Genomic DNA, 16081 nt, shown 5'->3' with positions numbered 1-16081 from the left:
AGGACGAGCGGGAGCTGACCCTTGCAGTGTCCACTTTCGTTTCTATCTTTGTTCGTGCTGGCGGTCGCTGACGACTGCTTCCTCGCTTTCTCCAGACGGGAGACGGTGAAGCGCCCAGGGCCCAGCGCCTGGATATACCCACAGGAGCTGTGTATGGCGTGGATTGCGTGTTTCACACAAGCTCAGCCTTTGACAAAGAACATGAAGCTTGGAGTTGCAGCCTCCCATTGTCTCGAGGCAAGCGTACGCCCCCACAGAATATGGCTTGGCAGGTACCCTATTCAGCTAGGCCGCATACGGCTAGAGCACCTTCCATGGCCCAACACTGGAGCATTGTGCCTGGCCCCGAAAAAAAATCTGGGCGGGCGGGCGGCCGTTGGCAATCGATCGGGCCATCTCGCGCGATAACGACAAAGGCCGACTTCGACGACGGCTGCTTTTCCAGTGTGCTTTGTGTTGGCGTGCGGCACTCCTTCCGTTGCCTAGTTCCTTGTTTCAGCATCTCCTTGCTTGTCCCAAACACAGCTCGCCATGCGTGGACAACGGGCTGTCACCGTCCTGCGTGACAGCAGGCTCCTCAGCCAGCATCACAGCGCCCGCTTCCTCTCCTTCGCCGCCCGCGCCCCGACACCCTCGCAGCGCCCGGCGCCCCTCATCGCCGCGCCTATTCAGATCAACGGCCGCCGATACTTCAGTCTCACGAAGCCCAGGCATGCCGCTGCTGCTGGTGCTGCCGCCGCTGCGTACGTCCCCACGCCTGCCTCGACCACCACACCACAACCCGCGGTGCCCCCCACCACGATGCTAACATATCTTTGTCCTACAGCTTCAAGGCAGTTGAGGCTGCTGCCACGATCTCGCCCGAGGAGGTCGCGGCCAAGATGAGCCCAGAGGAGAAGCACAGGCTCTCCAGGGTCCGCAACATTGGTATTGCTGTATGTGCCCCGCCCCTGGCGATCCGCCTTATGGAGGAAGACTGGTCTTTCTGACTTGCCTCGACCACGCAGGCCCACATCGACAGTGGCAAGACGACGGTGACGGAACGAGTTCTCTTCTACACGGGTCGAATCAATGCCATTCACGAGGTTCGTGGCAAGGATGGTGTCGGGTCCAAGATGGACTCTATGGATCTCGAGAGAGAAAAGGGCATCACCATTCAGTCCGCTGCCACCTTTGCCGACTGGAAGAAGAAGGAAGACGACAAGGATGAGACATACCACATCAATCTTATCGATACTCCTGGCCATATTGACTTCACCATCGAGGTCGAGCGCGCTCTCCGGGTTCTGGACGGTGCCGTCATGATTCTGTGCGCCGTGAGCGGTGTGCAGTCTCAGACCATCACTGTTGATCGCCAGATGAAGCGCTACAACGTCCCTCGCATCAGCTTCGTCAACAAGATGGACAGAATGGGTGCCAACCCCTGGAAGGCCGTCGAGCAGATCAACACCAAGCTCAAGATCCCCGCTGCTGCGATTCAGATTCCCATCGGCGTCGAGGATCAGTTCAAGGGTGTTGTCGACCTGGTGGAGATGAAGGCTTATTACAACGAGGGTCCTCGCGGCATCAACATCCGTGTCGACAACGATATTCCCGCCGATCTCAAGGAGCTCGCTGAGGAGAAGCGCCAAATCCTGATCGAGAAGCTTGCTGACGTAGACGATGAGATGGCCGAGATCTTCTTGGACGAGCAAGAGCCGACGTCCGAACAGATCAAGGCCGCCATCCGCAGGGCCACCATCGCCCTCAAGTTCTCCCCAGTCATGATGGGCTCCGCTCTGGCTGACAAGGCGATTCAGCCCATGCTGGATGCCGTGTGCGACTACCTGCCTAACCCCGGTGATGTGACCAACTTGGCCCTGAACAAGGCCAAGGCTGAGGAGGAGACCCAGCTTGTTCCATACAACTCGTTGCCCTTTGTCGGTCTGGCATTCAAGCTCGAGGAGAACAACTACGGCCAGCTCACATACATTCGCGTGTATCAGGGTACTCTGCGTCGCGGCACATACCTCTTCAACTCGCGCACAGACAAGAAGGTACGCATCCCGCGTATCGTGCGCATGCACTCGAACGAGATGGAGGATGTCGACGAAGTCGGTGCCGGAGAGATCTGCGCCGTGTTTGGTGTCGACTGCGCTTCCGGAGACACATTCACCGACGGCAACTTGCCGTACACCATGTCGTCCATGTTCGTGCCTGATGCCGTCATGTCGTTGTCCATCAAGCCCAAGAAATCAACTGATGCCGACAACTTCAGCAAGGCCATGAACCGGTTCCAGCGTGAGGATCCCACCTTCCGCCTGTCCATCGACGACGAGAGTGAAGAGACTATCATTTCTGGAATGGGTGAACTGCACCTGGAGATCTACGTCGAGCGTCTTCGTCGGGAGTACAAGGTCGAGTGCACAACTGGCAAGCCCCGTGTCGCCTACCGTGAGACCATTAGCCAGCGTGCCGACTTTGACTACCTGTTCAAGAGGCAGTCTGGTGGTCCTGGTGATTTCGCCAAGGTCATCGGCTGGATCGAGCCTAACCCTGAGCACGCCGAGCAGAACGCCTTCTCCAACCAGGTCGTCGGTGGTGCCATTCCCGACAAGTTCATCTCGGCTGTCGGCAAGGGTTTCGAGGCGATCTGTGAAAAGGGCCCTCTGCTGGGTCACAAGGTCATCGGTGTCAAGATGGCGCTGACCGATGGTGCCACTCACGTGACAGATTCTTCCGACCACGCCTTCTCCCTGGCGGCGCAGATGGCGTTCCGCAAGACCTTCCCCGACGCCGGCGGTCAAGTGCTCGAGCCTCTGATGAAGACGACCATAATGGCGCCCAACGAATACCAGGGCAACGTGCTCATGCTGATGAGCAAGCGCAACGCGACCATCATCGACACCGAGATTGGCCCCGAGGAGTTTACCCTCATCGCCGACTGCAGTCTCAACGCCATGTTTGGCTTTTCGTCCAATCTGAGAGCCGCCACTCAGGGCAAGGGAGAGTTCTCGATGGAGTTCAGCCACTACGCCGCGGCGCCGCCTCACTTGCAGTAAGTTTTTGCCCTCATGTCCCCTCCTTCATTGTTCTTACCGTCTTGACCTGTTTTTCACTGACCCCCATTTGCAGAAAGGAGCTGGTGGCCGAGTACCAGAAGGAGCTCGAGGCCAAGCGCACCAAATAGACGGATAGACAAAAACACGATAGCAGCATTTGACTTGTACAACAACAGCAACAACAACAGCAACAACAACAATACCACGACATTTACGATGTACCACCATCATCTCGACTCTTGGGGAGGGGAAATCAGGGGTAGAAGTGTAGAAACATCTTGACGGGACATGCCTTTTGTATATACGTAATGGTTCAAAATCATAGATCAGAGGAAACGCAGACAGTGTATCAACCAGTGTATCCACAAATGTGGTTCGTGCGACAGTCTTGGATACCGACTCGACTAGATGATGATTACCTATCTGCCTTGTGATTGATGAGGTACTCGGATCAAGTACGCATATCTGCAGGAGTCTGTATTTGACCAGTATTCTTTGGGAGGTATTTGAGAATGATTAATACCTACGCTTACACATGTTTCTTCTACGCCTCAAACTCCACCCCATACCCGGAAAAAAAGACCAAGAATGACGACAACTTCCAACCCTCTCCCAGCCCACCATACGTAGTAGGTACATAAAAAGCATACTAAGCACACAAAGGCGAAGAAAGAACCCTTTGTGTTGGTTTCCAACCGCACATTTGAGACTCAGCGCTTCGCAGTAGCAGTAATAGTAGCAGCAGCAGGGGTAGAGATCACCCCATTAATGACCTCGTCCCGCACGCTCCACCCTTCGTACGCGCGCTTGAGCACCTCGTTCTCCCTGTCCATCGTGTCGACCCAGCCCTTGAACATGTCCCCCGCCAGGTCAATCAGGTCCTGCTCCTTCTGCCTCTGGGCCTCGCGGGCCTCCGACTCGGCGCGCTTGGCGTCCTCCCCCTTGCTGCGCAGCTCATCGCGGGCCTTCCGCTTGGCCCGGCGGTCCTCGACCTCGCGCGCCCGGTCCGCAAGGTACCGCGCGCTGTGGCCCAGGGCGGCCGACTCGGCCGAGAGCCCCGCGTGGGGCCGCAGCAGGGGAGGCTGGGTGAAGAAGATGACGCGGCCGGCCTCGTCGCGCTGGAGCTGGGAGCGGACGGCCTCGGGGATCTGGGCGTCGTGTTCGTCCGCGAGGTGGTACACCTCGATGGCCCGGGGCGCGGTGTATCCCGGCTGTGGCTGCTGGTGGTGTATGATGGGGGCTGGGCTCTGGACCATCGAGCTGCTCCGGGCTGACGGTGATGGCGCGAGGCGCTGTGACGTGTCGTAGCCTCCCACGGGCGTGCCCATGTTCTGCTGCGGCGGGTAGTGCTGCGGCTGCTGCGCGTACTGGGGAATCTGGGGTGGGGGCACTGGCGAGTTGCTGTACTGCTGTGGTTGCTGGTATCCATTGTAGTGCTGCGCCTGGTGCGGCTGGAAGTGAGGTGCCTGTGGTGTGCCGTGCGGGTGGGCATTGTGCATCGCCGGGCTCTGGTGGGCGTTGTACTGCGAAACAGGCACAGGCGTGTTGGCCGGCCGTGCTGGCGCAAACTGAGGCGCAAACGAGTTGGTCATGTGGCCTGGTGTTGGAGTCGGCGGGGCATGGCCGAGATGTGATTGATAGTGCTGGGCATTACCCATGGCAACATCGCCTTGGTGGTCGAGTCGGGCACCCGCCATCATGGCGCTGGGCCGTCTCGAGGTATCCATCCGCGGCTGCGGTGGCGGCGTAGGCTCAGGCGGCGGTGACTCCTGCATGTTGTTTGTAGATTGTCAGCGAGGTGGTTGTGGACGGCATGGAGATGGATGAGAGATGGGTGCCAGCATCTAATCGAACGAGCCGTGTTGACGCAGCAATCGATAAGCTGCCCTCGACATGCGAGACAAGGCACTCAGGCACACACACACACACTCACACACCAAGCAGGGGGCCAGTGACTGTACTTACGTTGGACTCCCGCTCCCGGCAATGCACGGCTCCAATCAAGGGCGGCGCATTGGCCGCTCCCCAGGTTGGCTTGGGCATGGGATCTGTGGGTTTCGCATCATCCCGCAGGAGATGCTTGATCGGGCTGGGCAGCTTCTTGAGCCGCCGCGGCTGGTCAAAGAGGTCCATCTGGTAGTCCTTCTCCCTCACCTCGTCCGGAATGCAGCTTGCCCAAGTCTTGATCTTGGCAAACCGATGCCTCTCCTCGTTGTACCGAGCCTCGCAGACATAGACTGACTTGTCCTTGGGCAGTCCCCGAGGTCGTCCCTTGGGGAAGCGAGTGACAAACATGACAAAGCAGCGATCAATGACCTCCTGGATACGGTGGTCACGGTACTGGCCCGTTTTGACCACTTCGCTCTCGTAAAAGTGCTTCTCGGCGCGGTGGACTGTCTGCTCCGGCCTATAGTACCAGCAGGCGTTGACCCACTTCTGCCCGGCCTTGTCCTCCCATGTCCGGTAGATTTGAGCTACAATGGGTTTGGTCAAGTCGTTAGGGTTGGTGATGTGCACCCAGTCGCCTGTGTATATCTGCATTAGCATTTCCCAGGCCCAGTCTTGCATACCATAACTCCAGACTCGACTTACCAACTCGCCATATGTCGCCATTGTGTGCTATCTCGGACACAGGCCGCCTTCCGTCTTCGTCGGCAAAGGCATTGTCCGGCTTGGACTTTTCTTGCTCGGCAATCTCCCGAGAGTGACGCTGAAGCTCTGCCGCCGCCTCGTAGATGTCGCTTCCTTCCTCATTGTACTCCTTGGCGTTTTCGAACATGAGCTCAAGATCCCGGAGGGCGTCGTCAACGCTCGCGTACTTCTTTCGCTTATGACTTCTTTTGATCTCGTGCAAAGAGATGGGGTTCTGGATGACGGTGTAGTAATCTGGGTGTGCCGTCCTGTCCGGCAGCTTTTCGAAGGGGTTAATCAGCAACTCTCCGTCCGAGTCCTTGTATCTCCTTAAGCCTTTGAGTAGCGAGTGGATCCTGGCCTCGAGAGGCGTAAAGACCTTGGGAGGGCGGGCACGCTTCTTTGCGTCTTCCTCTTCCTTCACGTCGACCCTGCGCCCACGGCTGTCGCGCCTTGTCCGGCCTTGTTGCTCATCGTTGTCGGAATCGTCGTCTTCCTCATCTTCCTCTTCTGCATCCTCCCCTTCCTCGTCGGCCTCGTCGTCGGGGGGTGGCGAATCTTCAGTGTCGGGTATCTCGCCCAAGTCCGGCAAGACAGCCTCTTCAGCTGTGATCGTCCCCTCATCCACCATTTTCTTGAGCTCCTCCTTGAAGACCTCGCGCAGCCGTCCTGCGTACTGGAAGAATGACGATGACGGCCTGTTGTAGACTTGCGCATTGTGGGCGATGAGCGCTACATCTCGGACGAATTCTGAGAACTTGGTGTATTCCTTCTTGGATCTCTTGGTCTGTCGGTCAAAGGCTGTCAGTCAGACTCAGGTCCACCACGAACAAGCGCGTGTCAAGTCGTTGCGACATACTCGAATTGTGCTGAATGCAATGGGCTCTTGAATGACATCGTAGTAGTCGGGGATGAGGCGTCGATTCGGAATGCGCTGGAATCCTGTAGCAATTTGCTCTCCGCTGTTGCGACTCCAGCATTAGCAGAGATTCTCAGGCATTCATCAGTGCTGGGGGTTGAGACGCACTTTGGCTCACGGTACGTGGACAGGTAGTTGGCCGTGTTCTCGATGATCATCAGCATGTCCCGGGACGAGTTGTATCCACCGTCATCGTCGTCTTCGGGCTCGCCTTCCGCATCCTCATCGCCGTCCTCGTCCCCGTCGGCATCTGCATTGGCCTCGTCTTGGTCTCGCGCACCGGTCTGTGTGCTGGCTCCTGTCGCGACAGCAACGCTCTCATCCTCTTCGCCGTCCGCGTCTGCGTCCGCGTCCGCATCGGAACCGGCATCGGCGTCCTTCATCTCGACATCTTGGGCCGGCGCAGCGTCCTTGGCGGGGGGGTCGGCGCGTACCGAGATGGAGTCGCCTGCGGCTTCAGGCGCGTCGCTGGGCTTTGCGCCCTGGTCAGCCATGGGGTGCGTGCGACTGGGCGAGCGATGCGGCGGGTGCAAGCAGGTGGTCGAACACGCAATGGAGCGATTGGGCAGACAGGAGCGGGCGCTTCTTGCGTGGGGTGGTGGTGATTCGCCGTTCAAGCCAAGGGCAGCTCGCGGTCTGGATGGAGGCGGCGGATGGAGTTCGAGGTTTGGAATTGTCGAATGCGACGCGACCCAACCACGCCCGCCCGATCGGCCCACCTGCAGCCGGAGCGTTTCCAGCCTGGGCGCCAAGCCTCGGGGAACTGCCTATTACGTAAGCGGAATGCATCCACCGCTAGCACTGAGCTCTCCAGTTGCAGCATGTCTGTCTGTCTCCGAGCGGTGATCTGTTTCTTGGTCGCTCCCTCACTACATAACACATACATGCATGCCTGATGCAGAAATCATGGCTTGAGAGCAACATGTCCATCCCCATGTACAACCCTTGCAGCTGCTGTCGGATTGTTGGAGATCACCTCTTCGCCGCATTTGTGGGGCTGCGCGATGACTCCAGTTCCTCGACGAAGAACGTCCGCCATCTTGAACGGAGCACCGGGGAGCCATAATAAAACATGCCCATGCCTTAGCCAGGTACAGGTGCTGAGCAGCCACCGGTCAAAGTGTCGCTAAAACATGTACACAATGAGCCAGGTCCTTGCTACTCACAAGAGGACGGGCGTGCAAGCATGGAACAGCTGAGGCCGGCCGGCCTGGCATAATCACAGATTCGCAGCCGCCTGTTGGCAGCTTGCCTTGCAGGCCCAGGTTCATGCTGGTTGTCTGTGAATGGTTCGCGGTGCTGCAGGTGCAGGAGGCAGGGCCCAGCCCGTCGCTCGCTCGTGGTGCCACGTCGTCGAGGCAAGCAGCAATGCCAGCGAAGCTCGAAGCGGTCAGGGGCCAGGGCCAGATTTCCACAAGGGGGCACAGGGAAGCGTCGTGCCGAGCAAGATAGGCTCCAAAGACGACGCGGATGCCAGTTAGGGAAGTACCTTGCTTGTGGTAGTTATCAGGGAGGAGGAGACGAGAGGAGCGCCAGGCACACAGATTTTGGCCCAAGAGGGAGTTGCTCGGATGGTTGGGTGTCAACGCGCGGGGGCTGAGGCCGACACTGCAGAGCCTGCCCAAACCCAACAGCGGGCCCGGCAGGCGAGCCACGCCGCCGCCGCACGTTACATGCGAAGATGCCGGGCATGTTGGCAGATAGGCCGTACCCGTGCTGAGCAGAGGCGGACGGCTTCCGTGTCTCTGTCTGCAAGGCAACAACAGCCTCGTGCTGCCTGCCCGTGTGGAATTCCCAAGGGGAGTCCACGGGGGGTGGTTTGACGGTGATGGTGGGGCTTTTCAGGGTCCTCGCCTCGGTCCCGCTGTGACTCCAGACGCCGCTGGCCAACGTGGTCTAGCGGGCAGCCCTGCCTGCAGTGCCGCCTTTTGCCTCCCTGCCGACGCCGATGACAGCGTCATGCAACCTCCCGCGCGCCCAACATCTCATCTTTCCCTCACCCTCCTCTTCTGCATCCTCCCCCATCATCATCATCATCATCAACATCCATCATCATTCATCAAGGCAAGCAAGTCTCGTTCCCAGCGCCTGCTTCATCTTCTGGTTTGCTACTCGTTGGACCTCCGCTTGCAGCACTCTGCGAGCATCTGCTTGCCTGGCAACCGCACCCCAGCCCCGCCCCATTTCTCGTTTGAATATGGAGATTCACCAGGCCCCAGCAGCATTGACTCTTCCTGACCATTAAACATACCTGTAGGTACTCGCTCGCGCCGGCTTACCCTCATCTTGACTGTTCATGCTGTGGCTCGACTAGAGTTCGCCTTTGCCCAGGCGTCACATCCGTGTCTTCCGGCCTCAGCGCCCTCATATTCATCTCATCTGCTCCATGGCGATATCATGCTGACGGACATTTCAGATCCCACGCATCATCATTATCTATAGTCCCGCAACCATCAGTCTCAGCGCATAGTTGAACTTGATATCCAGTGCTCGCCATGCTCAATGAGGGCCTGGACGGCCCACTTCATGACAGCCGTGGTTTGGCTCCAACTGCCGCCCAAGGCTACTCGAGCATTCAACCTGGCTCGTCAATCACAGCACGTCCAGTGACAACAAGCCTGCAATCTCTGTTTGCTGCAACAACTGCCCACAAAGTAACAGCACCACGACTAGGATTTGGACTCCAGGATATCTTTGTCTTGGATGAGGAAATCGCGACTACCCCCCCGCCACCCAAATCGCCTGTAGCATTTCAGCTTGGCGCCGGCCTTGGGGAATTTTTTGAAGAAAATGATCACCTTGTATATACGCCGGCCAGGCGTAAAGCCGCGCGCCATGTTCCAGGCACGCGCAAAGACACCTCTTACCAACCCAGTGTCTCAAACTCGCATCACCATCTGCGGTCCGCTAGCGATGTAGTCCTGTGGGATCGTGAGTCAGATTCGGACTCAAGCGTAGAGTCCTTCGAGGACGACACCCTTGTCGACGAGTCCAAACCCTCCACACCAGAAACGTCCCTGCCATTCACTCCCAGTCCCGGCGACAAGACCGCTTGTCAGGTACACACCCCTGACCATGCGCGAGCCACCAGCGATCTGGCTGGACCTCGATTGTCCTCTTCAATCCATGTCATCGACTACGAACCCCAAGCTCACGGAACAATTACTGCAATCCAGCACGACATGTCTGTGACCACGACCCTGGCAACGCCAGCACATTCACGCCTCACGAACTTATCCAAGACAATCTTGTTACAAGATTCCGATGATTCTACTCCCATGACACCTGGCTCGATCGCTGGGGTTTCGAGCTATGCTTCTCTTGTCGCCTCGGGCCCCTCAATCGGTGATTTTACCAGGCTACTGGCAAGTAGTCCAAACATTGGGCTCTTTCCAACACCCCCCAGCAAGCCAAAACCACAGCCCTTACTCACCCGCAGAGAGCAGAAGTGGGCATCCTTGGAGGCAAAACTTAAACACCATATTGCGGTAGACACGCATTCTGATGCAGATGTCCACATTTACGTCGACATGTCCAATATCCACATTGGATTCATTGATACTTGGAAGCTCGCACATAACGTGCCGATCTCCCAGCGCATCAAGGCTCCGAAATTTTCTTTCGAGAACCTGGCTAGGATCTTGAGCCGCGACCGACCCGTCAAGGAGAAACACCTGGCGGGATCAGTCGCTTTTCCAGCAACACGAAGAAGCAATTGGCCAAAGCACATGAAAGACGCTGCAAGCATGGGTTATGCCATGAAGATCATGGAGCGCGTGCTGAAGGAGAAATCTCCTCCCAAGCATTTCAACACCAAGACTGCAGGCGGATACTCGTCCATGTACGACGCAATATACAACTTTGCCACAACCAGTGCCGACGACTCAACCGAAGACAACGCGCCATCATATGTCTCCAGCAGGAACGGCGAGCAGGGCGTTGATGAGGGTCTGCATGTAGAAATGCTGACCACCGTCATCGACCACAAACCCGGCATCATGGTCCTGGCCACAGGTGATGGCGCCGAGGCAGAGTTCTCGCAGGGCTTCAAATCATATGCGATCCGCGCAATGAAGCTCGGCTGGGACATTGAGGTGTGCGCCTGGAGAAAGACGATCTCGTCCGCGTGGAGCGAGTCCGCGTTTCTGGCCGAGTGGGGTGACCAAATCCGGATCATCCACCTCGATCCCTTCCTGGACGAGCTTGTTGCCGAAATTGCGTGAGCCTAGGCCTTCTTGGCGAGCTCTGTTGGCACCAGCCTACACTTCTTGGATGGGCTCGCTATCAAGAGCTCTGCTATGACCAGTCGCGATAAAAGTGTCATGGCGAGTTGGGGTTGACGAAATTCACCCCGCGGCCACTGGCTCACTTTTGCCATACTTCAGGACCACGTGCCTGCAGTATCTGGCATTTTTCAACAACCATACAATAATTGTCAGGGCATATCAGCATCGCAACCGCGCCATCGATGGCACTTTTTCGTCTTGGGCACTGGAGGACTTTTGAGACTGTGACGCTGGCGAGACCATTTCTTCGTTTCAGCATTCATATCGGCATCAGCGACATTGGCGAAATGTGCAGCACAGCGATTACTTTTTGCAAGGCCACGGTTATGACAGCTGGATGTTCACCGCGTGGCCAAAAGCTGTCATGGGGTGATCTCTTTTTGCGGATACAAACCAACGGGAGGCAAGCGGTGTCCCTATTTACAAGTTTTTGAAACCACGCCACAACTTGTTGGTGGATTCGAACGTTATATTTCACACTGGGATGGGACCACCACTGGCCGGAACAATGATTTATGTTAGTATCATGATTATGATCTTTATCGAACGACCATAGACGAGATGAATATGAATGAGGGAACGGAAGAGGAAGCACGGCTAGAGCTGGCAAAGCAAAGTTGGGCGGGTTCGACTGTTTATGGGAAAGCCAATTGTTCTGGACTACACGGGAGACGGCGGTACATCATCGCACAACAGGATACAAGACATCTGATCATTTGGGGCCTCACATAGCGAGCTCGATTTACCGAGGCGGTCTGGCAGACCGGCTGTTCACCAGCCAGGCCGCAGAAGATATGATTGGGACGCCGGTGTTGGGGGAGCTTTTTTGCATTGTTGAAACAGCGTCGATTGATTGCATATCCTGACTAGCGAAGATCAGGCAGGGCAGACGCTCAGCTCGTCGTATCCTGATGGAATGACAACCCTTCACGGAGTTACTCAAAAGGACACATATTTTGTTTTCTTCACTTCCACTTCTTAAAATGCCTAGCTAAAGTGATCGAGGATTGCGCGCCGACGAAAGAACAATATCTTCCCCGCCCAAGCAAGGACAGCACAACAACGACCACTAGACGCCGGGGTAACCAAGCTATTTTCGCCCTTCTATGGTCACGAAAAGGCCGGATTCTTTTTGCAGAGATTGATAGTCAAGCCCAGATACCCTAACCCGGTCACGAACGTCCTCCAAACTTGGTCTGACTTTGTGATGGGGCATACGACGGCTAGCTTGCTCTTTTCTTTTTGTCTTTTCTTTTGTCCTTTTTTTTTCCCTCTTTTCTCTCTCTCCCCCCCCCCTTCTCTCTCTCTTGTTCTGGTTCTTGCCCTTCCCGGATTAAGGAAAAGAAATTGATAGAAATCGAGGGGGCGGACAGAAAGACCCAGGATACCTCTCTATACAATCTTCTCCGTTTTCTCTTCCCCCCCCTGTCCTGCCTCTTCTTTATTATTCAAAAGAACACCCTTCTCTTCAGTATTTTTTTTCTTTCATTTTCAACGATTATATCCGAGCAAGAGCAAGACGTAGGCGTGAAGATAAGAGCCGCACAGACCATAGGAAGCGTTCATTAGGCCAAGAAAGAAAATCGAGGAATGTAGACTTTGAATACCGCAGTAAGATGACGTCGAAGATCCTCAACTAAGCGAACAGCAAAGTTGGACAACAGCAGTGAAAGAGATCACCGCATTTTAGCACCAGCGTAATAACAAATGCCACCAAGGCAGCAAGCCACAAAACCCCCAAGAAGTGGTATCATTTCTTTTTTTAACTCTAAAAATATCAATTTGCCTCTGTGCCACTGCTGTACCTGGCAAAATATGCCCAACCCCAGAGAAATATATTAAAAGTCAAGCAAGCTCCGCCGATAATGCACCACCAATTTGGGTTGCCAAGGTTTTAAACACAAACCTAGCAATGCAATGAATAAGAGGGAAATCTCGCTATGCAACCCAGACAAATGCGAGAGCATACCAAATGGCAGCTCTTTTGAGACCTTGTTTCGTTCTCAAGGTGTTTACATAACAACCTGTACTTCATGTTAGCAGCGCTGCGCGTGTGATCAATAGACAGAGATGAAAACTTACACAGTCGTCCTCCTTCTTTGCTTTGGGAATGCCCATGGCTTCAAACGTGGCTGGTCCTTGCTTGGCAGGAGTAGAGGTGCCACTGGCTGGTGGCCGCATGGTCGCCGTCGACCCTTGGGTGCTTGTGCTAGGCGCAGGGCTGGAGATTGGCGGTCGAGATTGTGGAGTACCAGTGCGGCCATCTGGGCCGGCAGGCAGACGGCCAGGAGGTCCGCCCAGACCGCCACTCATCGCAGGAGATTGAGGACCAGGTCCAGGAGGTCCGGCAGACGCGCGACCGGGGCCATGAGGACCGGGACCATGAGGACCGCCAGGACCGCCAGGACCACCGCCGGGTCCATAATTGGGGTTCCTGGGTCCGGGGCCGACATCTCGCCCAGGAAGTCCTTGGCCAGGCGGCAACGGCTTGCGTCCTTGCCCTGGGTTGCCCTGCATTGGGCCGGGCCCTGGATAACCAGGCTGTGGAGGCCGTTGACTCGATGGTGGTTGTGTTGTGGCAGGACGAGGTCCGGGCTGCCCATATCCACCGGGAGGACCCTGAGCTGGATAACCTGCTGAAACGGGTCGGCCACGGTTGGGGTCGACTCCGGCAGAGGGCAGCGGAAGCTGCCCAGCAGACTGTGAAGGGCGCATGCCAGGACCCATGGGCGGGCCACCGCGCCCCGGGGATTGTGTCCGAATACCAAATGCGCTTCCCGGACGATCTGCGATCGGGCCTGCGTTCAAGTGTGGACGCAACTGGCCGCCATATGAGGCGGGTCTCCGCACGTCATCCTCTGGGTACGGCGCCGCTGACTTGGGCCGCAACGCCAGGCCACCAGGAACAGGCCTGTCTTCAGGGTAGGGAGCCGCGGAGCCTGGCCGGTCGGCGATGTTGAGAGCGAAAGCTGGGCCTTTTGGATTTTCGTGCCGGGCGGGATCCGGAAAATCCATGTGATTCTCAGTTGGTCTTGCCTGTGGCGAAGGCTGGGGCGAGGCTCGCGGTGAACTCTCGCTCAGCGTTGGCATTGCGCCCCCGACTTGCTTGAATCTCTCCGGTCGTTGCCCTCGCTGGGAACCGTGCTTCGACTTGATTCTGCCGAGCGCAGTCGTCTCGTGATCTTGCTTAGAGAGCGTCTTGGACTGCGACAGGCCATCGAGTCGTCCAACAGCGTCCTTGTTGCCATGATCCGCCGCCAATTCGTACCACTTACGGGCCTCGGTGATGTTCTTGTCGACCGAAATGCCGATCTCGTAGTAGTAGCCCATGGCAAACTCGCCTGTCGCCAGGCCCGCCTTGGCGGCAAGCTGTGCATACTTGAAAGCGAGCTGCTCATTCTTGGCAAAGCTGCCTTCGTAGCCGAAGAGGAACCATCGGCTCACACCTAAGCACGCCTCTGGGAGTCCTTGCTTGGCCGCCAGCCCGTAGTAATGCAGCGATAGAGCGGGGTTGAATTCGCAAGCAAGTTGACATAGCTCATAAGCCTGGCCCATCTTCAGCTGAGCCTTGGCGAATCCGAGATAGGCGGCCTTCTCGATGTATTGCTTCGCAAGCCCAAGATCCAGGGGAAGTACACCGTCTGGCACGGCGACATCGGGAAGATCTCGTGCTATGAGCATTCCGTACACGAAAGCGCCTTGGGGAGCATCCTCATCGGCGGTATCTGCAGCCGTGTGGATAAGGTCCAGCCCCCGAACAAGGTCTCGCGGTTGACCGCGTTGTCCCATGAGGTTGACCATTCCCAAGCGATATGAAGCCGCAGAGTCGTTGGCAGCCTGGCCTAAGCGGTAGTGCTTCATGGCATTCTCGACGTCGTTGGAATTCTCATACAGCATTCCAATCCGGTAGTCGGCACGACCCCAACCCTGCTGGGCAGCCATCGCATAGCCACTGTAAGCCTCCTTCTTGTCCTGTCTCTTCCCGAATTTGCCAAATTCCCACCATTTGCTGCGAATGAAAACAGCCTCTGGATGTCCTTGGTCGGCTAGGTACGACACGATATTGATCGCATCTACTCGTAGCTCATGCTCAATCTTGGGTGTCGCGGGTCTTTCGCTGGAGGAACGATCGCCGGGGGCTCGGACAGCATCCGCTTCGCGTGCGGCCGCCTCGGCAGCAATCTCAACATACATGAGGACGTCGCGAGCCCAGCATATCTGCATGTTCGGATCGTTTGAGTGGAGTACAAACTGGCGACTTTCGGCAAGTACTGCCTCTTTCTCCTCGTCGCTCGGGGAATGTGTTCTCCTTTCACAACAGGAAAGGGCGAGAAGGACGGAACGCCGCCCTTATCCCGAGAGCTATCGATCTTCGGACTTTCGGTCTCTGGATGGGCGCTGTACACTGACGAGGTGTAAGTGGTCGCCGAGGCCACACTGTAGTCGGTGTTGGATCTGGTCGCCTGTTGGCTGTATTGCGAGCCATAGCCACCAACCTTCGTGTTAAGTACTGTAGATAGGGAAGGTTCTCGGCCATGACGGGTCTGTGGTTCGGGCGATCCTGCTGTTTTCTTGGGCTCGACAGAGTGCGCTTCGAGTTCCATCCGTTGCAGCCCCTGTTGCATATTCTCGGGGACTTCTGGCATGATCCTGCTGTCGTCATCAGTATCCTCCGACTATAGAAAGACAGCGGATTTCTGTTGGATGGAACGGACCTCTGAGGCGCAGGAGCGATTACTTCGGGCATGTAGTAGTCGTCCACACCTCCGGGGTAGAAGGTCGCCCCAAACTGAGGCATGTCGGTGGTGTCGTGCCGGACTGGCGATCCTGTGGGAAACAAAGACTGGTGAGAAGAAGGTCCTGACAGAGACGAGAATGAGCTCAAGCTGAAACACGGCTGTTAAGGATTCGCAATGCGGCAAACGCAGTTGAAGTACAAGGTCGGGCAGACACGGCGGGGTAGAAGCAGGCGGCGCCCAGGGTAAAGTATGTTCGCTGCATGAGCTATGGCATCCCGCCCCATCCAAGTTTAGTGGCCGGAGCAGTGACAGGGGACAACGGCCAAGGACAACGGCGGGTCCTGTCTGGGTTTGAATAGCGCTGAGGGCACTGCCACAGACCTTCCCCATGCATGTGGGTTGGCGCAGCGCAGACCCAAGGAAATTGAGCGACCCTCTGAGCCTAAGGGGGAAGCAAGGCCGACA

General features: G+C 56.7%; 4 protein-coding genes across 4 annotated transcripts; 2 read left to right on the top strand and 2 right to left on the bottom strand.

The window, feature by feature from the left end:
- Positions 1 to 531: 531 nt before the first annotated feature.
- B0I36DRAFT_354499 (elongation factor G 1 precursor) lies at positions 532 to 3169 on the top strand (the record flags this gene model as incomplete). Its single annotated transcript, XM_046157323.1, has 4 exons — positions 532 to 743; positions 827 to 935; positions 1008 to 3037; positions 3115 to 3169. The coding sequence occupies 4 exons, from the start codon at positions 532 to 534 to the stop codon at positions 3167 to 3169; spliced, it is 2406 nt and encodes an 801-aa protein (XP_046006462.1).
- Positions 3170 to 3751: 582 nt separating this feature from the next.
- B0I36DRAFT_253584 (uncharacterized protein) lies at positions 3752 to 6974 on the bottom strand (the record flags this gene model as incomplete). Its single annotated transcript, XM_046150766.1, has 5 exons — positions 3752 to 4810; positions 5007 to 5566; positions 5634 to 6459; positions 6532 to 6643; positions 6700 to 6974. The coding sequence occupies 5 exons, from the start codon at positions 6972 to 6974 to the stop codon at positions 3752 to 3754; spliced, it is 2832 nt and encodes a 943-aa protein (XP_046006461.1).
- A 3147-nt stretch (positions 6975 to 10121) lies between these two features.
- B0I36DRAFT_368234 (uncharacterized protein) lies at positions 10122 to 10814 on the top strand (the record flags this gene model as incomplete). Its single annotated transcript, XM_046159588.1, has 1 exon — positions 10122 to 10814. The coding sequence occupies one exon, from the start codon at positions 10122 to 10124 to the stop codon at positions 10812 to 10814; it is 693 nt and encodes a 230-aa protein (XP_046006460.1).
- Positions 10815 to 12550: 1736 nt separating this feature from the next.
- B0I36DRAFT_335461 (uncharacterized protein) lies at positions 12551 to 15798 on the bottom strand. Its single transcript, XM_046155479.1, is given in 6 exon segments — positions 12551 to 12783; positions 12960 to 13405; positions 13415 to 13501; positions 13511 to 15161; positions 15194 to 15527; positions 15593 to 15798. Coding segments are annotated over 6 exon segments (2613 nt in total). The 5' UTR covers positions 15676 to 15798; the 3' UTR covers positions 12551 to 12771.
- Between the last annotated feature and the right edge of the window lie 283 nt (positions 15799 to 16081).

Source organism: Microdochium trichocladiopsis, assembly GCF_020744255.1.
Source record: "Microdochium trichocladiopsis strain MPI-CAGE-CH-0230 chromosome Unknown B0I36scaffold_11, whole genome shotgun sequence".
In the NCBI taxonomy this organism is placed as follows: Eukaryota; Fungi; Ascomycota; class Sordariomycetes; order Xylariales; family Microdochiaceae; genus Microdochium; species Microdochium trichocladiopsis.
This window is presented reverse-complemented; position numbering and strand designations above follow the sequence as displayed.